The sequence below is a fragment of the Copadichromis virginalis genome, linkage group LG18 (genome assembly GCF_057382275.1).
Source record: "Copadichromis virginalis isolate Kocher_CV1m ecotype Utaka linkage group LG18, C_Virginalis_male_GT1.1, whole genome shotgun sequence".
NCBI lineage: Eukaryota > Metazoa > Chordata > Actinopteri > Cichliformes > Cichlidae > Copadichromis > Copadichromis virginalis.
In genome coordinates, this window is record NC_140635.1 from 1,715,522 (window position 1) to 1,738,973 (window position 23,452).

General features: G+C 45.9%; 1 protein-coding gene across 2 annotated transcripts; it reads right to left on the bottom strand.

Annotated features, from left to right (window-relative positions):
* Positions 1–1,790: 1,790 nt before the first annotated feature.
* On the bottom strand, positions 1,791–23,134 carry smg7 (SMG7 nonsense mediated mRNA decay factor). 2 transcript variants are annotated; one of them, XM_085440190.1, is made up of 24 exons: positions 23,033–23,134; positions 22,761–22,880; positions 21,901–21,932; positions 17,442–17,559; positions 16,250–16,382; positions 15,854–16,025; positions 15,677–15,748; positions 15,114–15,264; positions 14,818–14,953; positions 14,562–14,724; positions 14,236–14,395; positions 14,082–14,152; positions 13,202–13,262; positions 13,001–13,120; positions 12,505–12,928; positions 12,287–12,428; positions 11,568–11,959; positions 10,776–11,135; positions 8,333–8,482; positions 6,942–7,028; positions 6,392–6,542; positions 6,141–6,311; positions 5,763–5,920; positions 1,791–5,628 (listed from the first exon to the last, which is right to left on the bottom strand). In XM_085440190.1, exons 2-24 carry the CDS (start codon positions 22,784–22,786, stop codon positions 5,515–5,517), a joined length of 3,564 nt encoding a protein of 1,187 aa, XP_085296316.1. In that variant the 5' UTR covers positions 22,787–22,880; positions 23,033–23,134; the 3' UTR covers positions 1,791–5,514. The 2 variants fall into 2 exon arrangements, with proteins under 2 accessions (XP_085296316.1, XP_085296317.1); XM_085440191.1 differs by lacking the exon at positions 8,333–8,482 and having other exon boundaries at positions 23,033–23,131.
* Positions 23,135–23,452: the final 318 nt, after the last annotated feature.

Below are 23,452 nucleotides of genomic sequence, written 5' to 3' on the forward strand. Positions count from 1 at the left end.
ACACGATTCAGATAAGGCGTCTGGACAAAGAAAGGAGAAGCTTTCATCCCAAAGAACACCATCCCCACTGTCAAACATGGTGGTGGGAACCTGATGCTATGGAGGTGCTATTCAGAAAATGGACCAGGGAACCTAATCACAGTAAACGGCACCATGAAAAAAAAGAGCAATACATGAAGATTCTCAACAACATCAGGCAGTCTGCAGAGAAACAGCACAACACTGACCCAAAACACACAGCAAACGTGGTGAAGAAATGGTTAGCAGACAAAAACATTAATGCTTTGGAGTGGCCCAGCCAGAGTCCTGACTTGAATCCAGCTGAGAATCTGTGGAGGGAGCTAAAGATCAGGGTGATGGCAACAAGACGCTCCAGCCTGAAAGATTTGGAGCTCATTGCTAAAGATGAACGGGCAAAAACACCTGTGGAGACAAGCTGGTCGGCAATTATAGGAAGCGTTTGATTGCTGTAATTGCCAATAAAGGCTTTTCTATAGAATAGTGAGAAGGGTATGAATAATTCTGGACATGACACTTTTTGCTCAAATGTAAATAAAAGCTGAGAAATATTTTTTCCCACAGTGATGCCTCTTGTACGTCATCTTATCTTTTGGGAGATGCCTGTGTCACGAAAAACAAAACAAAACTTGCAGGTTGAATAAAAGTAACTAAGTCAAAATTTGCCAGGAGTATGAATAATTACACTGTTTGAAGGGGCAGCATCTCCTAAAGCCACCCGATTCTCGTCCACTGCGACGTTTTTGATATAGGCTCCAAACCTCTCTGATCACTGCCAGCTTACCTTGTTGTCGACAGCCTGGTCTTTACCTCCGACTTTACTCTGTATCCCGTAAACTGTTGGTGAATGACTTTCTGTGCACAACACCAAAAATCAAAAGACTCACATGTGCTTTGGTTTCTTTCAGGCTTATCTCGTTGCAGTTGTCTCTGTAAATCTGCTTTCCCTTCAAGCTGGTTTTTACGTGTCCCACATCCTTGATACTTTTGTCTGTGGTCATTCTGATGAGACTTTCAGCTGAAAGCTTAACTTTTAAGTGGGGAGAAGTTCCCACTCTGTGACAGCACCATCACCGTGGTCATTCTCTTCTCACTGAATTTCTCCTCATCATTTCTTGGTCTGGATGATATTTCGTGCCATTTTCAGCTTCTAACACTTCCTCACTTTGTATTTCCTGGCCTCTCGCCTCCTCACCACTCACTCGACCAGCCACGGTGCTGCCACACAGTGATCTGTGAGCAAGGCCTCAAAAACATCTGTCACAGCTGTCTGTGAGAACGACCAACACAGTTGTTCCCAAGCAAAAGAGGCTCTATTGCCAAATGTTCCTATGGTGGTTGCCAGGAAACCCAAACGATGTGTGTTGCTATGTCCATCTGAGAAACGGGGATGTACCTGAACTCATTTACACCAACTGGTGTCTGCTCCATTCATTTGTAATGACCGGTCATCTTTGACTAGGAACACCAAGATTGTACGAATGTTGGATAAAAACACACAAAATTGTATGTAGACTAAAACATTTTGTGTGTTGAAGTCCTCTTTGTGGACAAAGACATGGAAGCTCAGATCAATTTAAACAGACATTCTTTAGACGTCTTGATGCTCATGCGACATTTCTTTTAGAGATAAAATGTTTAAATCTGTCAAATTTGAACACGAGAGTTGACCCCGTCTCCACACCCAGCTCCTGAACCGATTCTGGACTGAAACGACGCTAACGGCCTGATTTAAAGGTTGGTGGTCAACACACAGAAAACTGGACCCAGCATTAAAGGAGAACATAGTTGGTTTTTATTTAAAGTCTGATTCAATCTTTTCTGAAAGTCTACAGAGAGACAGAAACACAAAAAGCCTTAAAGTAAAGCTCAGATCTCAAACGTGACTACAAATCTGCTGTCAGAGCACAAACCGACGAGGACCCGCCGCCCTGAAGCCTCCCAAACATCTCCGAGTGGAATGTCATCGACGATCCAAGTACATCAAGTAACTCATATGAGAGTCAGCAGAGATCTACGTGGTGAGCTTCTGACACGAAAACAAAGAGGATCTTCTCCTTGACACTTCTGGTCGAATTCGCCCTCACGTTCAGGAATATTTTATCTTTATTATTGTTCAAATACACTTTGTAAATGCAACATGAAAAGCACAATCACACAGAGAACAGACACGTCTCTCTGAAGTCCGCTTTCGTAAAATGCCCCACCAGGAAAATAAAAACAGGCTTTCATTTCTTCCTCCTCAGAACTTTATTTTCTAAACATGGAAAACTGTTTCCTGTCGGTTCAAACTGTCAAATCCTGCTCAAGCCTGGCATCCTGATTAGCCAGCTGTCGCTCTAAAATAATGACAGCGTGACGCCACAGATGCCCCCAGATCCAGCATCAGCCGTTCCCACCGCATGAACCTTCCCGGGAACTCGTTTAGACCTAAAAATCTACTTAAAGATGGACGAGGATCGAGTTTGGCTTGTTGTTTTAAAGCGGTTAAATACGACGGCAAAAATATAAAAACAAGACACCTGCAGTCTAACCTCTGCCTGCGTCATTTAATGAAGGGCGAGCCACAGTAACGAAGCGAATAACATCCAGCAGGTCATCATTACCCGGGCCGGGGGAAGGGTTTGAGTTCAGTGCCTCAGTTTGGAAATTAGTATTTATCTTTTTAAACGGCAAATATAGAAACACAAGTGTGCTGATGATACCACACTGAACACTTTATTGTTAGTGGCTGATAAAAACTGAGCCGTGAACTTTGTTCAGCTCCTAACGTGATGCGTTTACATCAGATCCTGAGTTTTCCCACAACGTGATCACAAAGTCGAAGCAAACACAGGCCAGCCGATTCTTGAGGGCAGCTTGAGCTCAATGGTTCAACTTCACTGTAGCTCAGAGGTCACAGGACAGAAAAACGTTTCAGTATTCATGAGGAGAAACTGTTTGGTGTCATGGCAACGGTAAATCTGTTTAGGATCCTGCTGCTCACACATAAACATTCCCGTCGTCCGAGCACAGAAAACCGTGACGTCAAAGGTGGCGTACGAGACTTCATTTGAAAGAACATTTTCACGTTTACGCGCAGCCCTGAAACCTGGTCACTGGCGGCCTGAACGATGTTTCAGAGGACAGTTAATGAGCTATCCTGTTTTCCCCGTCAGTTTGGAACCTCGTGACTTTTTGGATAAACTAAACAAAACGGTGAAACCTATTTGGGGCTAAATCCTTAGGTTATGAAACAAAGCACACAGACTGCAGATCCAAAGTTTCACGCGGACTCTGTGATGGTTTTTCTTTTCCACAGGTCCGACCCGCCCCCCCGCACTCCTCTGAAAAGTGAAACCTGCAGTAAAGACCTTAATAATTACATGTTTTCAATAAACTGCACTGCTGATTAATAGACAAGTGAAATACTGACGTTGGTGTTTGGAGCTAAAGTGTTTAAAGCAGACTTTGTTTCCCTGCAGAGCTGCTCGTGATCTGCTCTCAATTATTCAAAGATTTGCTTTCGCAAGGTTTCAGTACTTCTTTCCACTGAAGCGAAAACTATTTTAAAAAGATATCTGCTCTGGTTTTACTGGCGTGAGATCAAACTGGGCTGCAGGTGAACCTTCTTCTTTCAAATGAAGCGAAAGCAACAAGAAGTCCGTTCATCAGCGAGTTAGACGTTTTACATTTTTTCTGAACGACGTTGCAGGTTTGTTAGAAAAAAATCAAATGAATCTTTAAACCCTTAAAGAACGAAAGGAGAGCAGCAACGGCGAAGGACCATGAGAGCGCCGCCCTTTTTCTGTCAGTCACAGGAAGCTGAGCCGCTCTTACAGGATTGGTTAGAAGCAGCAGGAAACGAAACACTGAAGGAATTTTTAGTCGTCACAAATGATTCACTGATTAAATAAAGAAAATAGATTCTTCATTAAAATAATTTCTTAATTGCTTCATATTTCACTCTGCCTGTGCTGAGCGAGTTACTCAGCGTGTCCTCACCTCCTCACCACCTTCTGCATGTTTTTACTTTTATGTCATTAAACTAAATATTTCTGTATTTTACAGCAAACCGGGAAATATTTTTGGCCTACTGGAACCTGCAGATTAACCAGTAATCAAATACACTTTTTTAGCTGTTATTTCTTGGTAGCTTTTGAGTCTGGTTAGGGTGGCTTTACACTGAAGGGGGCGGGGCTTCACTCACAGGTTCAATAAAAGCAGAGCTACAGGGTCTCCAGACGCTCCGTTCCATAATAATAATAAAAAAACAAATTTGCTGCACAGCCTCGAGCTGCAGTCGTGCTTCTCCAAGAAAGGATAATAGAAAACGTTCTGGGCGAGCTGCATAAAACCAGTGAAGAAGAACGGCAACAAAAACAAACAGTAAATGCAGGTAAGCAAGCAGGGTTACATATTTCCATTTTTTCTTCATTACGTAAAGAAATAACAGGAAGAAGAGGTCAGAGAGGAAGAGAACCCCGAAAATATCCAAGCAGGAAGCTAATAGACATACCTGTATCACCCGGAGGGCGCAAAGCTAAAACGGCTACGAACAAATCACAAAGTACATTTTCTATTTTTTGTGTTTTTTTGTTAATAACTGCAATCTCTTGAAGCTAACAGTGACACTATCCCTACGGTCGACAGGGTGTTTATGATCTTTCCTCAGTCTTTCCTGCGATGTTCATCGTGAAGCCACCCCGTCGTCGGGCACCGACACAAGCGGGCGCTCAGCCCGGGAGGCGTTACACCCGGCTTCACAACGTCCAGTCCTGATTCTCACGGCTAAGACACAAGTCCAACTATGGCAATATATATTCACGTATATATTTATATAGCTGAAAACTTTCCTTCCTTCCTTTCTTCCTTCCTCCCTCCTCAGTAATGAAAATGAATGGAGATCAGAAAGTCCAGTCTTGTTTTGACCCCCCCGTGCATCACCTGGCCTCCCCCCAAACCCGACAACCACATCATTCTGGCTCTCGAACGGCCCCGCTTCAGTCTACAGCGGCGGCGGAGATGCTAAAAACCGGCTCTCCATCGGGACCGAGCAGACGTCCAGGAGGTCGTTCTTTTTTCCGTTTTAATTTTTTTTTTATCTTTTTCCAAAGAAAGAAGAAGAAGTTCTTCCAGATGACGAGTTCGTGGAGATGTGGCGTCTGTCCATAACGGGGGGGCAGTGATGTGAAGGGGGGGTGGTTCCTCAATGTTCAGATTTCCACCGGTTGAATGAAACCCGGCGGTGGCGTGGTGCGTGGCACCGCGGTCGAAGAGATCCCGCGCCCTCCGATCCAGGAGGGGCGTCACCGCTCCTTGACAGCCGAGGGGGGTGGGGGTGGTGATTCAGCCTCGTCGGGGGGTCGTGTTGCCTCCCCAGCCTCCACCGTTTCTCGCCGGTTTAATTTGAGTTGGAGCTTGTTTTCGTCAAACATCTGTGGTTTTTTTCCCCTCCGTTTCTCCTGGTGGTGGTTTGTTGACGTCCGGACACAAAGCGCCGCCTCGCGCTGCCGTTCAGTGAGGCGGGTTCATGGCGCCGTGACCTCGCTGCTGCTTCTGCTTCTGCTGCAGGAGGAGCTGCTCCAGCGCCGAAGGGCCCGGCTGCATCATGGAGCTCGACCAGATGGACTGTGGGGGAAGGCAGAGGGTTAGCGTGAGGCTAAATCCAGCAGAGGTCGCACAAGGGAGAAAACATCAGCGAGTCAGACGATAAACACGACTCATTTCTTCTCAGGCGTCTGAACTTGTGGGCCTGGTGTTACCTTGAGGCTGTCAAGCAGCACGGTGGAGGACGACTCCTCCATTGGAGAGTCCTGATTGGTCCAGGAGCTGCCCGTCGATCCAGCCTGGTGCCAGCTGCTGTCTGATGCAGAGGAGGCCGTGGTTGGCAGGTAGTCCAGACCGAATCCGCCGACTGCTCCTGAAACACAACGAGCACACGTGAGGCCCTTCTGTCACGTGACCTTTACTGGCTGTTTATTGGCCCACAGTGTTCGCTTCTTGATCAGCTGCTCCTCTGATAAAAATGTTAAACCGTAGACTTTTGTTTTGAAAAAGTTAAACTGAACCAAACATGGTCAAAATCTAAAGGATCACAGACATCAAACGGCTCCGTTAGCAAGAGCATTTTCCAGGCTCACCACTCTTGCTGGCCTTCCAGCAGTCCATTCCCCTGCGGTCCCGGTTGTCCGGAGTCCCGATGGGCCCAAAGTTGGAGAAAGGCATGGCTCCGTGGTTGTGGGTTGGAGGGGAAGACGGCAGGCTGCTGGGATTGGACGAGTGAGGAGACTGGCTGGCTGGCGTAGAGTGATCTGCCAATCAGAGCACAGTTTCCATTAGCCGCACGTTCCGCCCAGCACGAATGAATATTAATCACATCTCTGTGACGTACCTGAGCTGGCGGGGAGAGAAGGGGACCACGGGGTGCCCTCAAACAGCGTGTAGAGGGACGTCTCCTGGTGCACCATGGGAGCGTCGGGCTTGGAGCTGGGCGGCAGGTTTTTACCGTAGGCCTGACTGAAGATGCTGTTCTGGTTGTACTCCTGCACACAAACACAAGCTGCCGTCAGCCTCGTATTTATCATTATTATGAAGGAAGACTTCAGTGACATCATCTATTGCTAACAAGCTGAGCAAACCACGAGTATTCAAATGTTCACATTTACCATCCGTGAACCGATGCTGTCATTTATTGCCTGCAAACTCTTTGTGTTTGTTCCTCACTGTGGTCGTACCTGCCACTCTCACTTATTTCATTTGACTATTAATCCATCCTATTCACTAAAGCAAAGTCACGCAGTCAACATCATCATTCTTCTCAGGCTGATGGTCTTAAAAACTAAACTCTGCGCAAATATCGAGTCTCACAAGAATGTGTGATGGTGTGTGTTTGCATTAAGTAGAGCTGGAGAGGTCAGCAGGACCGAGGCCAAGGCTCTGACCTGCATGGGGAAGCCGGGTATGGGCAGCAGAGAGGACGACTGGCTGATGACCTCGGGGCCGCTGTCCACTCGGGTCTGGTTTGGCAGCTGGAGAGAGAGAAGATGATGACTGACCTCAGATCAGTGCAGGAGTGAGTCATGAAGCTGTTCCACAGTAAAAGCCCCGGGGAGGAGTTTTATTGTGAAGCAGCTGCATCACACATCAAGTAAATCTTTGTGATGTGCAGCTGGTGGTTTCTGAGGTTTCCAAACTGGATCCTTGAAAGTCATTGCAGGAATTTAAATGCGTCGGTAATCAATCACTCAAATCTTAAACACAGCTCTCCTAACTCAAGCCTCACATTTGGAAACCCAAATCAGTTTCAATTGATTTGTTTCCGAAAAAAGGATCCATAATATTTCAGTCTCCAGCTGTTTCCCCGTGTTTCTCTTAAAGTTTGAAAACATACAGCATGCGATTACTGAAGCCGCCTCATCCCAGAAAAATCCCCTCCACTGTTAGCTCTCTACTTCTGTCACAAACAAGGCCAGGCCAGCGTAACAAAGACTGAGAATACTTTCAATTAATAAATTCAAGCTGTGCTTCAAAACATTGAACATCTTAGAAGTAAATCAATGAGACTATGAGGCATGTTTCAGTTTGACCTCTAAAGTCCAAGCCCAACATAAACTTGGCTGATCTCTCGTTGTAGATCACCGTCGTGCACCTCAGAGCAGTTTTCAGCTTGGATGAGTTTTACGGCTTTGGGAGGAAGTTCTGTCCTGGTGTATCTGAGCTTCAGTGAGGAGCGCTACAGCTCCGACAACACCATCCTTAAACTTGATTTTCATTTTGAGAAGGGCGGAGTTAACCCTGCACTCTGAGCCGCAGGCGTCAGTTTGACCCTTGGTTCCCTCAGATAGCTCTGACATTAAACTACAAGTAAAAACTGGCACCGTGGAAGACGACTTCAAGGTGCACAACCCCATAAAAGTCAAAGGATGAACACGGCTGGACTTTGCGGCTAAAAACAGTTCGGCTGTAGTTTTTTTTAGTTGAAGCTTTTATAAGCAAGAAGAGGGTGAGTCTGTGATTAAAACACGACTTCCTGGGAGCGATCTAAACATAGCAGCTGAGCTGGAAGGTGTCTAGATACACCTGAGAGGGTGACCTCTGCTGGGAGATCAGCCAAATTCATATCAGGTAAGGTCTATCAAAGGATGATGCTTGCATGCTGGGATGAACTCCTTTGTCCCTCTAAATGTGAGGATTCTGCAGATTGTGACAATAACTCTAACATCTGGAAATGTGAGCAGCTCTGGTGAGCAGAGGGTGGCTTCAGACTAGATGCAGGGAAGTCAGGGTTTAAGGATGGGGAAGAGTGCTGGGTGAGGAAGACAGGGCTACATACAAATATATTTGGTCCAGGAGCAGTGCTAAGAGGGCCAGCCAAGGCCTGGAAGAAATCAGGAGGCTTAGTAAAGACGAGCTCCTCCTCCTCCTCAAAATCTGCTAGAGTTTTTAACAGGTCAGGAGGTAGAAGAGGCGAGCTCTTGTTGTCCTAGTGAGAGATGAAGCAAGAAGAGGAAGAACAGAAAGAAGAAAGAAAATGAGAGGGGGAAATGTAAAGAACAGAAAACGAAAGAAGGCAAGCCAGTAAGACCGAGGTGGAGAAAAGGGAAGTTACGCTGAAGGCTACCAAAGCTTGCAAGCTGACAGAGAAAAAAGAAAAATCATCACTAAACAAGTCCGAGCGTCTGCTCATGACCAGGTTTCTTTACACATGCGGAAAACTACCACAGAGTTTCTGATATCAGTATAGAGTGAGCTTCAAATTCATCAACCTTCTGTGAGAGGCAGAGGAAAAGAAGAAGTGTGGGTCCATTAAACTTTTCTAAAAACATTTTTATACTGGCAGGAAATTCTTTAAAAATCTAATTTAATCTCCTTTAAACCCAGATTACCTGGAAAATGACTGATGTACATAGGGCAGGGCGATATGGCCAAAAATATATATCACGATATATATTTGAAAATTTGTGATAACGATATAACGATATAATGTCTGCGAGACAAAATGCAACTCCACAACTTTACTAGTGCAAAAAAAACCATCCATTCCTTTTACTTAAACAAGCAGCTGTTTTTATGTGCATTAAGGCTTTATAAACATTTAACAGTGCAAATGCAAATTCCTTGCTGAAAGTTTAACCAAAAGGCATTTCCAGTAGAAATGGGCTGACATATCCTGAGCATAACCATGTATAATATCCACTGAAGTTAAAAAGAGGTGCTTTGCAACATTAAACTGCAGTGTGCAGTATGTATTTTTCGGACCATAAGGTGCACGGGATTATAAGGCACATTAAGCGAAACAAAGCAGTCAGATAAATCAAACTTTATTAAACTCATTCTTCTTGCTTCCTCCACTTCTGTACCATTGATTCATTAATGCTGTATTCTATCACAGCGGCTCTATTCCCATGTTGTTGCAGTATATTAATGACTAACCTCGTATTGTGGATGGATTAGCTCAGTTGTTCTCCTGACTGAAGTTTGGTCCGTTTACAGCATCCTGCCATGCGATTGCATTTGTCTCTAACCATGAGGAACCTTCACGTTAACTTTTATAAGTGGAAAAGTGTTAGTGTTCGTCCTCCAGCTTCACTGTTTATGTTATGCTAACATAGCTGTGTCGCTAGCGATCACGTAGCACATCATTATATACCAGCTAGCCCAACTTCAGTAACCCTACAAACGTCACTGCTGTTTAGTTTCCTGTCTTCATTTATGTTGGAAGTGATAGCAGAGCTGTACGTTTGAATGTTTTCAGAAATCTCTCAGTCAGAACATGCTATATCATGCTTAGGTAACTAGCGAAACTAGCGAGCTAACTTCCGCTAGCTTCCTGCTAACTTCTAACTCCGTTAAATGTAATACATTTTGTTTTCATGGATGCCTGGAAGTTAAACTTCATAGTTACACCTGGTAAAGCAGCAATGCTGATTGTTTTATTAAAGATGAAAGAATTTAGACAATTTTAAACTCTCAGTGATGTTCGTTTGACTTCGGGACTTTAAAGGATGGAGTTTAGGACCCAGATTACTCCCAGATTTACAAGCACCTTGGTCCAACAAATACGGCAATAACGACGGCCGCTTGCATGTTGTACAAAGAAAAAAAGTGCTTTGTTGTGTATCTGACGGACAAACACCAAACCAGTTAAGTTGCACCATTTTTACAAAACAATCCTGGCTCATCCGTTTCACTCAACAATCTACTTTCCCCGTTCACATTCTCCGTTACCGTGCGTTCTCCGTGCTTTTTCGGCACTGCGCATGCGCGTTTTACCCATATTCTATCTCGATATGTCATTTTCTTATCGTTGCCTAGCGTTGTACCAGTATTACCGTGAACGGTATAATATGGCCCAGCCCTAGATGTACATATAAGCCAATCAAATTTCTCCATTTACTTTGTAATGTGTAGCTATGGAGAAGGCATGTTTTATTGAAACACACCGACACAAGTAATCTCGCCTCTCTTTTCCTTCTTGAGGAATTAATGCGATACTTAAATATTATGTGCGATATATAAATAATATTTAAATAGTACAAACGTGACTTTTGGCAAATTTTAACAGCCTGAATCAGGAGAAACGATTACTGCAACAACAGTTACACCCAAGTTTAGATTTAGATTTTAGTTCATCTAAAAAATAAATAAATAAAAAACCAAAGTTAAAAGAAAGAAAGAAAAAAAAAAAAAAAGCAGGAAAATAAAGAAAAAGAAGCAGAAAAAGCAAAAAGCAGCAAAACAAACTCCTCCCTCTGCGTCTGCTGACAGCAGCTCACCTCAAACGGGGGTCCCCGGGGCCCATCCTGCTCTGAGCAGATACCCCCCGGCGATGGCCTCTTCATTCTGTCGGCCAGCACAGCCAGGCTGTCCCCGATCCTGTAAGACGAGTCCCAGTAGAAGTCCTGTAACTTCACGTCGGGGTACTTCATCTTCTTGTCCATGCTGGAGACCTGAGCCGACGACTGCAGCTGGTGCTCGTACATCTTCAGAGGATCCTGAGCTGCCATGTAGAAGGCCTGCTGCTGCTGCTTCTGCTGCTGCGGCTGCTTGATGGGCATCTGCATGGGAGACACCTTCTGCAGGGCCGCCTGGGCCTGGTTCCACATGTGACTCGACTGCTCCTGGACCTGCATGTACTGCTCAGGGCGGGAACACAACGAGAAGGAAACATCAGTGGACAGTTCAAATCTGAGGCGCTCACACTCAGATTTCCATGTTTTTGATATTTTGAGACCTGAAACCAAGTTACATTTAATGGATGTAAAGAGAGTAAAACACGCTGAGGTAAACAATGAGCTGCCTCAGTGTGAGAGCCTGGGAGGGGTCAGCACAGAGACAGAGGAGAAACGAGGCACGCTGGTTGTGCTCAAGTTCATTAGCGATGCTCACTATAAAAGCTGTGAGCAGGAAAGAGGCACTCTGAGCATAAACATCACATTTCACTAAAAAAAATGGAAAAAGAAGTGTTTCAGCCGCGAGTCTTTCAAACAGGAATCAGTTTAGGAGCCGAGTTAATCGCTCTTTCAGCTGATGACTGTATGAAGGTAGTGACAGTCATGTGACCTGACCTGCTGCAGTCCTGGGTGGTGAGGTGGACTCTTTCCCATCCCAACCTGCTGGACTGGTTTGGTGGGTGACTGCTGCTGACTCATCGTCAGCTGGACTGACTGCTGCAAGGCCTGCTGGGAGGGAGTCTGAGTCTGGCCCTGCTGAGCCTGGGACGGGCCGTGTCCCGAGGATCCCGGCCCCTGACCGGGCCCCGGGCCCGAGGGCCTCTGCTGACTGTAGGGAATGTGAGACTGCTTCCCAGCTTGGACCTGGGTGCCCGCCTGGGTGTGGACAGGCTGCTGGAGGAAAGGCCCTGGGACGGACACACCGGTGGAGAAGGTGAAGCCCGGATTCACCTGGAGTCCAGGGAAGGCCACGGGAGAAGGGATCACATAGGCTGAGGGAGGGAAACCTGCAGAGGAAGCGATCGGGATCAGAGTTTGGAGCCACAGAGACAACAGAGATGAAGCTCACGGAGAGGCATATTCGTTTAAGATGAGGTCAGCAGACCCAGTTTGGTCTGAAGTTCAACAACAAAAAAAGTTTGGACGAGCTCAGTGGTTCAAACCCAGGCTGAGCCCCTCTGTGTGAAGTCTGCAGATTCTGCATGTGGCTGTGCACGTTTTAGACAGAAGCTCTGGTCTTTCCCACCATTGAACATGCAAAAATCGCCCTAATGGTGCCTCTGGGACCAGTTCAAATTTAAAGTTTAAATTTAAAGAAAAAGGTCCAAACGTACCGGGTCTGCTGGGCAGAGGCGGGAAGGCTCCTGGATGATGGATTGGGATGAACTGGGATGAGCAGGTGGTTTGAGTCTGAGTGACAGGAGTCTTCTTAGCCTCAGACACCGGAGTCTTCCTCAGCTCTGTCTGTGCCTTCACCTGAGCGAAAGGAAACGCATCATCACGCCGGCTCAAACCTGCAGCTTCATCAGTGAAAATATTTCAGCGTCTCTACCTGTTTTCCAGCATCGGCCGTTTTCTCATGGACGCTCTTCTTCAGCTCGCTCTTCCTCTTACCGTCCCTCTTCAGCTCTGTTTTCCCACCAGCTCCGTTGCCTTTGGAGAAGTCTCGGCGCTCCTTGCCACCATCTTTCTGATGGTGGTTCCTTGTGGGGTCACGGCTCTGCTCTCTGGGTTTGATGTTCTCTTTGAAGGTGACCACTGGACGGTCGCTGCTGTCGGGCCACGAGCTCTGAGTCTTCCCCACCGAAAGCACGGACTTCAGGCCGGAATTCCCGCCGTCGTTGGCCGTCTGCTCGCCATTCAACGACTCCTGCAGCACGGGTACCTCCTTTTCCTGCGGCTCCTCAATGGCCTCTTCTGGAATGTCAGTCATGAAGATGAGGAGGCCATCCTCGCTCACTCTGCACTGGATCAGTCTGCAAAGGGGAAACAGCCATGACACACCAGTCCGTACACAGCACGACGTCACAGAGCGGAGTAACACTCACCCCGGCTGGCTGTCAGCCACCCATTTGCCCAGGCTGATGAGTCGCTGGTGTCGGGCATGCACCGGCAGGCCGTCCCGGTCCACCAGGATGCCCTGATGTCCTTTGGTGAAGTCCAGACACCTGAAACACAAACACACATCAGAACATCTGCGCTGACCAAACACTTTAAACAATCACCAAGAGAGGGAGGCGAGTCGTCACCTCAGAGCAGGACGGAGAGCCAAGAAACCCTGCAGCTCAAACTCCTCAGGCAGGGGTGTGACTGTGGAGAAAACAAACATCCTAGAATCAAGAATGAACTTTGTAAAAAAATTAACCAACGAGTTCGATTAAAAGTTAAAAAACAAATGTTTTGGTTTATTCAGACAGGATTTAAACTGTGAGGGTCGCAGGTTAAACTGCTGCAGTGCTAACAGTGACCGAAGGGACTTCACTTCCTGTGAACCTCTTTGTATCAAAACTGGCTGAAAATGCAGCAGATGCACAACAGGGGGCGCCTGTGAACTAGCTCACTGTTCACAAGCAAAGGACTTTTTTTTTTTTTTCCCCCCCATTCGCCCATAAAACGCCAGCATTCTGCTAATGCACACCGACTAAAGATTTAGAACAGGACGCCGTCCCATGATGGCGCCCGTTTGCTGGTTTTGATGGCTGAAGGTGATGCCGTCTGGAAGCAGCACATCTGGAGGATGCTGTAAAGCGGCTTGTGGATCTTTGATGTTTCCTAATACTTCCCTAAAATTTGAGGAAAGATTCCAGATTCAAAATAATTACTCCAAGAAACGTACAGAGTAGCAGTCATGGAGTCATTATAAGAGGATTTATTCTGTGAACACAGCCTTTTGTTTTATTGTCAACTTTAACCTGGAGAATGAAACTGTAGTGAGATGAAAGCACGCTAGCAGCAGTTTTCCTGCTTTCTCAGTGATCTGTCACTTACTAAGGCGACGTTTGCGTATTTTACAGCGGTCGGTGTGAACAGGAATAACAGAACAGTCTGAGCTCGTCTGCTGTGTGTAAGAATCAAAACGTAACCTAAAGTTACAAAGTAGTTTCCAGGAAATTAGGAGCAATGTCCCACCTGAGGAGCAGGACAGGTCGTCCTCTTTGGGCTGGAAACTGTTGAGAATGGACACGAGCCAGGGCCAAACGCTGAGAGAGAGGAAGAGGATGCAGAGTTACAGCTTCAGTACAAAACTCTGCTGATTAAGAGAGAGAAAGTGGGCAGGACTTACTACTGCCGTTTAACAAGAGCGGCCTCGTGGAAGACGCTGGGCCTCAGTTTGAGCCAGTCCAGCGACACCTTGATGGCCGGCAGCGGGCACTCGCCCATGATCTCCTCCCCGCGGTTCTTGTTGAGCAGCACGCGGCTGCACATGACGCCCAGGAAGGACACTGAGGAGACAGTTTTGAGTTGTTGCAGGTTACACGTATGAGTCGCTGTACTTCTAATAAACGTAAAAGCCACCATATAAATCTGACATGAGTATCATTCAAACAAAGCAGGAGCCGTCCACGACTCCATCCATGTAATCGGCCATTAACAGTTTTCGGTTCTTACTGAAAAGGCCGAGGAGCTGGAACCAGCTGATCTGCTGCTCGCTGCTGTAGCTCTGCTCGCTGCCGTCAGCCGTCAGGTCTCTGAGGTGGTGCAGCTCAAACAGGTTAATGACGGTGATGTGGACGAGCTGCTGAGAGCTGAAGGCTTTCTGCAGGATCAGCCTCTGCACACGCAAACACACAGCAACACCCGTGTCATACAAACGGACTCGCACAGATTTGCACGTCGCGGTGCATCAAACAGCGTTTAGTTGTACCTGAAACTGCTCCTCCAGTTTCTCTCTCAGGCCGTCCAGCTTGTCCAGACTCTTACTCAAGTAGACGTGACCGTGAAACTTGATGAAGGCCTTGATGAAATCGGACACGCTCCACTTGGTTTTCACTTCATCGCGACTGCAGGACCACAGAAGGAGGATTTAACAGAGCGGAAATGAGACATCGTCACACTTCGAGACAGTTTAAAGAGTTTGGTTTTCCCTTTTCAGATGAAATCTTAGATCATTTCCTTTGACTCTACAGCGGGTGAAATAGTGTTTGTGCTGTGAGCTAGTACCTCTCCAGAGCCTTGGACAGCGCCTTCTGCAGGTTGGTGGAGGCTGCTGGGAAGGGGAACTTGACTGCAATGCTGCGGCAGTAATAGAAGATGGTGGTGAGGTGGTCTCCTTTAGAGGAGGCCAGGATGGCCAGCTGGTTGTAGGGCTGACCTGCAGGAGACACGGAGAGGCAGCACATGAGCAGGGAAGAACTACAAACATGGCTGCTTCTCGTCATTATGAATACCAAACACCAGAACACACATATCATTTCTTTAGATTATATTATTCAGTATCAGTGTTTTACAGCAGAGCTTTTAAATGTCAGTAATTCATCTTTAACATCAGCTGTCCCTCACATGTGACACTATTTACAAGAGGCAGAGTGGTAACTATAGCAACCCCAGCATAATTCAACCACATTTCTTTCTCAGTACTTGAAAGCTGCAAGAATTACGCGCGTATGACATTCAGATGAAACGACTCAGTGTTTGAATGTGTTTAGAGCTCAGCTGATAAAGGGACAGATTTCCAAAAACAGCTAAATCTAAAAGCCAGTTAAAGAAAACGTGCGGGGACTCACCGTTAGATGGAACCAGCTGAGCTGCGTGCCGGTAGTAGGACTCGGCCTGGCTGGTCTGGTTACGATATCGAGCTGAAAGACAAAGACAAAGAAAATAAGCTCTGAAAAACCAACATCAGGGCTGGTTTTTCAAATGAGCTTCCCGTTCGCCGCTCACGAACGGGAAGCTTTTCTCACCGATGTCTCCGAGATGGACGAGGCAGTGCTGGCAGATGTAGGAGCAGGAGCTGGGCTGAGGGGTGACGATGGCGCTGGTGTTGCTCTGCTTATTGCTGATGATGCCGAGCTGAGACGACTTCACGTGGCAGGGCAGGTCCACGTTGAACACGGTGCACAGCTCCTGCAGTAACTGGAACACGGCAGACACAGTGAGACGTCGTTTGAATGGTTTCTATCGGTGGTGATGTGGGGCTTTAACTCCATTCACTTTGTCTGTGTGTTAGCAGGATTACTCCAAACAAAAATCCTCCCAGAGGCGGAGCCTAGACCAGCTTAGAAATGACTGCAGGGATTATTTCTTTAGAGCAAAACTGGACATTTTTTCATAACTTCACAAACACAAGGTGAGCCTACCTGTGTGTAGAAGCCACTGGCAGCTTCCAGAAACAGCGACAGGTTGGCCTGGACCTCGCTGCGGTTGGGGTTGGCTCGGTTCTTGGCCTGGCTCTGAAGCGTGGTGATCTGGTTCTTGAAAGCATGATTCCACCTGCAGGCAGAGAGAAACCCACATCAGGACCCAGATGATTGGTAAAGGGATCCTGACTGGCCAATCAGCAGCACGTAGTCGGTTGACGTCACATTTTCGGATCAGCTCACAGCGCTTCGAACAAATACATCCTAAAAAGTACCAGCTCCTTCTGCCTGATGGAAAAGCCCACAAACTGAGTCGAGGGCTATATTACTGCCTTTTTATGTGAAACTGATCTTTGGTGTCAACACATCAAAAATTCTAAATATTCCGACAAACTTTTGACTTCGTGAGAATTTCTGCAGTAACCAACAAGGAGCGACAGGCTTTCAACAACTTACTTCACAGACCCCAAATATTAAAAACAGTCTCCAGGTTCTCATATATCAGACATCTGTGTGTGTCTGGAAGCTGTGACGATGTGTTTTATTGGTGGAGCTGAACTGGGGCCAGGAAATGACAGTTTAGCACGAAACACAATCGACACATCTGTCCATTATTACGACTGATGATCCACCCACAGCTGCAGGCGGAGACGTGACCTGTAGCTGCGATACATGAGTCAAAGCTTCACACACTGACTGCGCGCTGAATACATCAACACAGAGGGAACAAAGTGGACTCTGCAGATTCATGGATGTCGGACCTCCTCTGTCATCATGCTGTAACCATGGTGACACCATGCGGTCCAAAAGCTGAGCTCAGTTTGTCTTCAGTCACACATTTATTATCACCATTTAGCCACCAAATGTTGCATTAATGTTAAAGGATGTTAGAAACTGAGCACTGCAGCTGATTTGGTCTCCATCAGCTCCATCAGCTCCACCAGCGACTCTGAACCTGCCTGCTACGAAACACTAATAGTGAGCGACTCCCGTTCACACTTTTTGAACCAGGTTATTCTAGAAAGACTTTCTTGTAGTTTTTTTACTGATACCTGTAGATTATTGCTCGTTATTTCCCTTCACTCGTGTCCTTTTTCTCTGCAGTTACAGCAACACTGGTCTAAATTAATTGAACTGAAATTGTTGGAGAAAATTATGTTGTGTGATGCAGAGCGGAGGAGGGGCGGCTTACAGGTCCTGCTCCACCTTCTTGTCCAGAGCATACTCCAGGTCTGTCACCAGCATCTTCTGGTAAAGGTCCTGCAGGGCCTGCCGGGACGTCCACACCTCTGCTGCCCCCAGCTTTGAATCTACACACACACACACACACACACACACACACACGGTTTAAGGACAGCACCAAAGCAAAGTGGTTCTGATGGAAATGTAAAAGACTAATCTGAGACTTTAACAGTGAAAACACAGGAAACTGCTTCAGTTCAAATGTGGTGGTTTATACGTTTGCTTGGGGAGAAAGGGGTGCTGGTTTGATTCCAGTCAGAGACACGAATCCACTTTACGTTGGGTCAGGAAGGGCATGCGACCTCACACTGCCAAATCAAACACAAGCTACCCCCTGGGAGAGCCCCTGTGACAAGGGAGCAGCTGAAAGTCCCTATAAATACTTGATACACTGTCTCTGAGACACAGGAGCTTATTTTCGAAACCGAGCAGAACCTTCTTGCGAGTGCTGATGACATTTGTGCAACTTTAAACTTCCTGTCACGGGCAGACGGGGGAGCCGTGCTGCGGTTGGGGCCGCAGCCCGGTTAGTCGATAACATCTCAGAAACAACAACTAGCAGCACGTGCTTTTGTACGTGACCACACAAAGGAGATGCTACAAGCACGAGAGGGCGAGCTGTCAAACATATGGCCTTGGGACCAGAACCATCCCACCAAACGGTCCAATCGGGACAAACCACTTTGGAAAGACTGTGACCAACTGGAAGCCAAGAATCCAAAAATACAACAAAGAAGATGTGTGGAGCAGTTCAGATCCTCTATGAGGCAACAATGGGACAACATTCCTTTCCCAAACATCCAGCAGCTGCTCTCCTCGGTTTCCAGCCGTTTATAGACTGTAGTTAAAAGCAGAGGGATGCTACGCAGTGGAAACATGGCCCTGTCCCAACTTTAATTACACCTGCTGCTGCCCTCAAATTCAAAATGAGCTCATTTAAAGTTTTCTCACTTTAGAATTTGACAGCGTCACGTTTTTGGGATTTTATGCACCTGCAGGAGAGCAAAGCATCATATGTCACCTGATTTACACACAGTGAACGTCTGCCTGATTCTTCATTGTTTTTCTTCTTCACATTTTTATTTATTTGAATTCTTCTGTTTAATTTTTGTCATGCATGACATATGCATCTCTGTTGGACACGCCCCTCCCTGTAGCTGCCCGGTGGAGGACGTGTACATGGATGTATATGATTGGTGGAGTAGAAAACACAACACAACCAATCTGATCTAAAGTGTAACAGAGATGAGTATTAATGACTATTTACATTATCTGCACCCAAGAGCTAATTGTTTATACTAAATTCTGGCAAAAGTCACCTTGATGACAGCAGACACACAGTTTGAAGCCTTTATGACAAAAACAGCATCAATCCAAGAGTCTGAAATGTTAATAAACTCCAACCGTGATGGCGTCCAGCATCTCCGTGTTCCTGCGCCGACTGACAACAAAGAGATACCGACATGCCTCCAGATAAAAACATGCAAATGAACCATCATAACCGAGCTCGGGCTCACTGGAGGCAGCTCAGCTAGACAAACTGGAAGGTTTCCAGTCATCGTGAGAAGCCGCTGCTCTGCTTTAAAATCAGGCTGAGGCAGCAGGTCTAATGGATTCACTGGTCTGCTGTAAGACCAAACAACGACTTCAGCTTCAACCAAACTGGAAGTAACACGTCGTCTGTGTTGATTACAGCTGTGGTCTGGTAACAGATGATTTTCCTGGTGTCTGAGCCAAGACCTTCTCCTCCTTCCTTCTGATGATCGTTTTTTACAATTACAGATGACTCTCTGAAAGCTAATGTCGGATTTGTGTTTGTGTAGCTCTGTGGTTACACACAGAGGGAACTGAAGCTACAGAGGCGTAGTTATGTGCAATCATTCAAAAAGCCAGCTTCAAGCCCGGCTGTGATGACCTGTGCTATGAAGGGAGAATACTAATTGGTTGACTGGTTTTGTCGGATAATGTCCTGACCACACGGACCGTGTACCTGCCGGCAACCAAAGCCTGCTCAACCCTGACTGAACCACAAACTAGAAATCACCTGGTGCCAAAAAACAGCACATTCTAGACATTTTTCTGTTTTACTTGTGGATCAAATGCTTATTAACCAGGAGCTGCATCTGTATTTGTCAGTTTTCTCTAACTCGTAATATTTAGCTGAGCTACAGCTTTACGTTGCTAAAACACTGATTTAGTTCTTTTTAGCATGAAGCCTGCAAGTGAGCCCCAGACCTCCAAGTCCCCCCAATAACAGCAGATTCCCAATGTGTGTGCAGGCTCCGCGTAATAATAACTGCAGAGCGACAGGAGCTCAGTCACACCATCAGCTGAGCTGGTCCAAAGAACTGAAACATTTCATCACATCAGCAAAATAAGGAACCAGCAGGGTTTGTTCTCCCTGAGGCTCTTCAAAGAAACGTTCGCCTGCGCTCACGCTTTCATTTAAAGCTCGCGTCTCTGTTTCAGCTTACATACCTCACAGCTTTGTGATGCACATAAGTCTCTTAAACAGAAATCATCACTTTGAATCAATCTTTGAGTTTTAACTATCGTTCATCTAAAGTAAACTAAATAAGTGTGAATTAAATAAACCCTGGCGTCGTCGTTTACAGAGAAGTGAAAGGAAAGAAGTGACGAAGGGCTATCTGTCAGCGTCCACGTCGACCCGCTCGATACAGGCCGGTGAGTCAAAACTGCTGGAAGTCCGTCTGCTTCCCTTCACCTTGGTTTTAAAGCAGGTGCCTCACACACATCAGCAGCACTTTAACCAACAATTTTCATCCAATTTGCATTTTTCCATTTCATTGATGACAAAAAGAAAGTGCAGAGCCGCTCGTCTCAGCAAGCTACACACCACAGCGGGACGCTTTCAAAGTTAATGTCAGATATAAAAATATATATATATAGTTCAATAAAAAAAACCTGAATAAGCAACAATTTTTGTAGTTTCTGGAGGTTTCTGCTGTAACAGGAATTTACCAACTTTTTTAATTCTGCTTTCCAACTTTTAGTATTTTTCAAAGATGATTTAAGAAAACTTCTATTTATTTATTTATTAGCCCACACAAATGCCAAGAAAAACAAATAAATAACAAAGACTTGACATAACTGGAGAGAGCACAAATTACTGAGAGAAAAGCTGAAGGCTGAAGTTTCAGCTTGTTACATCTTCTCTTTTCACAGTGTACGGTCTAAATACCTTCATAACTCACCTTCTAAAACAAAGATTCACATCAAGACTTCTGCATAAATGACCTTTTAATTGTGTTGCCTTCCAGCTGTTTATGCACACTGAGTGTCTTAAAAAGCATCTATAAATAAAATGTATCATCAACATTATTATTCTTACTACACTTAATGCCTTTTAAACACACGAGTTACCCAGTGGGTGTCTGACCTGATGCCTGTATTGCGAGGCGGGTTTGGAGCTTACTGAGGTACCTGCAGGTTTAACCCTGAGTTTTGTTATGAAGGAGGTTCACATCTTACCAGGATACATCACCATGGCAACTTATGCTGCAGACCTGACCTGCTCTGGAGTAGATCATGTCTGAGATAAGAAACCAAGTGGTTTAAAATCCTTGCATACTGACCATTCAGATCCATGAAAACAACTTTACCATTCCTCAGAGCTCAGTGTGCAAACAGGAGGAGGAGCGGAAACTTTAAGGAAGTCTAAAGTTCAAATTCTCAGAAGAAGCTTGTTGACATTTATTATTAAAAAAAAAAAAAAACTGGCTATAAACGGGGAACCATTTACACTTTATTACCTCGTATCAGATTTGTAAGCAGACTGAGTCTATGTTTGAATTCTGTTTCATTTTCCTCTCAGAGCATTAAACACAACCAGCACTGCAAAGGAAACAATAAACCTGTCTCACACACATCTAAACATTCACTTTGTGGAGCAGCTGTAATCCGATCCTCCCGTGTCTTCATGTCTGTTAACTTGCACAGTCGACACTTTTGCAGGTTCTCTTTCCTGGCTTCAAATAAACTAAACTTTATTAACATCTTAAAAGCCAAGTCCACAAAACTTACAATCCTACAGAGGTTTCCTTTCACACATATGCTCATTCTGATGCCTTCAGAGTGAAATGTGTTTAATATCGTATGTGCATCTCATAGTTTCGTTTTCCCTTTCCATCGCTCTGCTCCCAGCAGATCTCTCCATGTTTCTGATTGGTCAAATGCTCTGACTCGTTTGTCTGAACGATGAAGGACTGACCCAGGCTGACTTATCAAGCTTTTAACCACCTCTCAACCTAACTGATGATCTCAGGTTCAATGAAGCCACATTAAGAAAAGTTATCCTCAGACTGCTGAACCTGCCTGAACTGCAGGCCTCCAGAGATGAGCAGGTGAAGGATGAACAGGTGTGTGAGTAAGCAGCGGTGGGGACTTACCTGTCATGTCAGCTTTCAGGGCCTCTGCCTGTCTGCTCGGATGTAAACAGAGAACAGGAGGTTAGAGGCGCGAACACACACAAACACACACAGAGCATGACAACCTGACAGCACCTGTCTCCAGTCATAACAAAGCCTCATACAGCACTTCCTTATTACTGACGATCCACAGATACTACGGAGGCTGCTCCGCCCGTTATCGCTTCATTAAAGCACTAACAGCTCAGATTAAACGTCGTCAGCACGGCACGGAACAGATATCGGGCTCAGCCTACTTCCTGGATACAAAAACTTAGCAATACAAATAGATTTTCGTTACAAACCCGCCCGCTGATTAACGACCACGCGCTGTTTATTAACACCTGTGCACGTAAACCATCGGCACAAACACTTAAACATGCTGATGAAGTAAAGCTGAAGGAGGCGGGTGTGTGAATAGATGCCCAGAGTTCATATGTGACAACCTCAGAAAGGAAATGCTAACATGACATACGCAGGTGGAAGCTAGCTAGCGGGCTAAAGCTAGCAACAACACAGTGGGAAACGTATGGCGGGTAAACGCTCATCTGGCCTTAAATTAGCACACCAAACATCACACCTGTGCGCAGCTGAATGTGATTTAAATAAATAATCCACATCTCAGACTAAAGGAGCGTGAGGCGGCGACATGCAGAGGCGCCGATTGTTTGTTGATGTATGAAGCTAACAGCTAACATTAGCTAAGGGGGTGGTCCCTGGAGCAGCTAGCTCCTGACATACTAAAAGCTGAGCCAAACAAGCCTCCTGTCGGGTCAAAACGTCCGGTTCTGACCGCTCCTGGGCCACCGAGCGACGGACAGAGCGCTCCGCGGTGAACTTACCGGAGGTACTGGGCGCAGAGGTTCATCCTGCCGGATCACCAGTCTCTCAGACAACGACTGGTCCCGATGCTAACGTTCCTCCCGGCGCCATATTGTTCCTGTCTGACCCACACAGGGCCGCTGAGGTGGAGGAGGGGGGGGGGCTGCTGTTAATAATTAACCAATAATTAAAAATATATATAAATGTGTGATAATGTTATATCAAACCAGGCGAAGCATTTTAGTAATACGCATAACAAAATATATTTAATAAAAAAATCATAAATAAAAACCTGAAGTCAGCTGCAGATGTTGTCGTTGTCAGGTTAGAGTCTGGGTAAACAATACTGTACACAAACTGAAGTTCTTCATTTTTCTGCGACACCAGAAGTGGAAAAGCCCCGCAGCCGGTTATGATTTCAAACTGAAAGAAGTTTCCTACAGATGAAAACACAGTAATCATCAGCAGACAGAGCAACATGAAGGAGAGACACTCTGGGTGTGAATGACATCTATGGATAATATAAGAATATTACCCTCATTCCTCGCAGCTGCTGTTTAACCTCTGCCTAAAGAGCTAAATAGATGTTCAATCTTTACCTCTAATTTTAACTCTGAAAACTATTTTTGAGGGTTCAGACTCAAACCTGCATCACAACCGAACATTATGTCAACAGAAAGCTTTGGTTTTTTGCACGATTCCATCACTTTTG

Bases quoted from the DNA above. Each gene is read 5' to 3' on its own strand.
- smg7 (XM_085440190.1), bottom strand. From the start codon at position 22,786: ATGAACCTCTGCGCCCAGTACCTCCG. The intron at 16,383-17,441 runs GTAAGCCGCCCC...CTCTGCCTGCAG, and splicing joins AAGAAGGTGGAGCAGGACCT to GTGGAATCATGCTTTCAAGA. The intron at 13,121-13,201 runs GTGACGACTCGC...TTTGTGTTTCAG, and splicing joins GCTCTCCGTCCTGCTCTGAG to GTGTCTGGACTTCACCAAAG.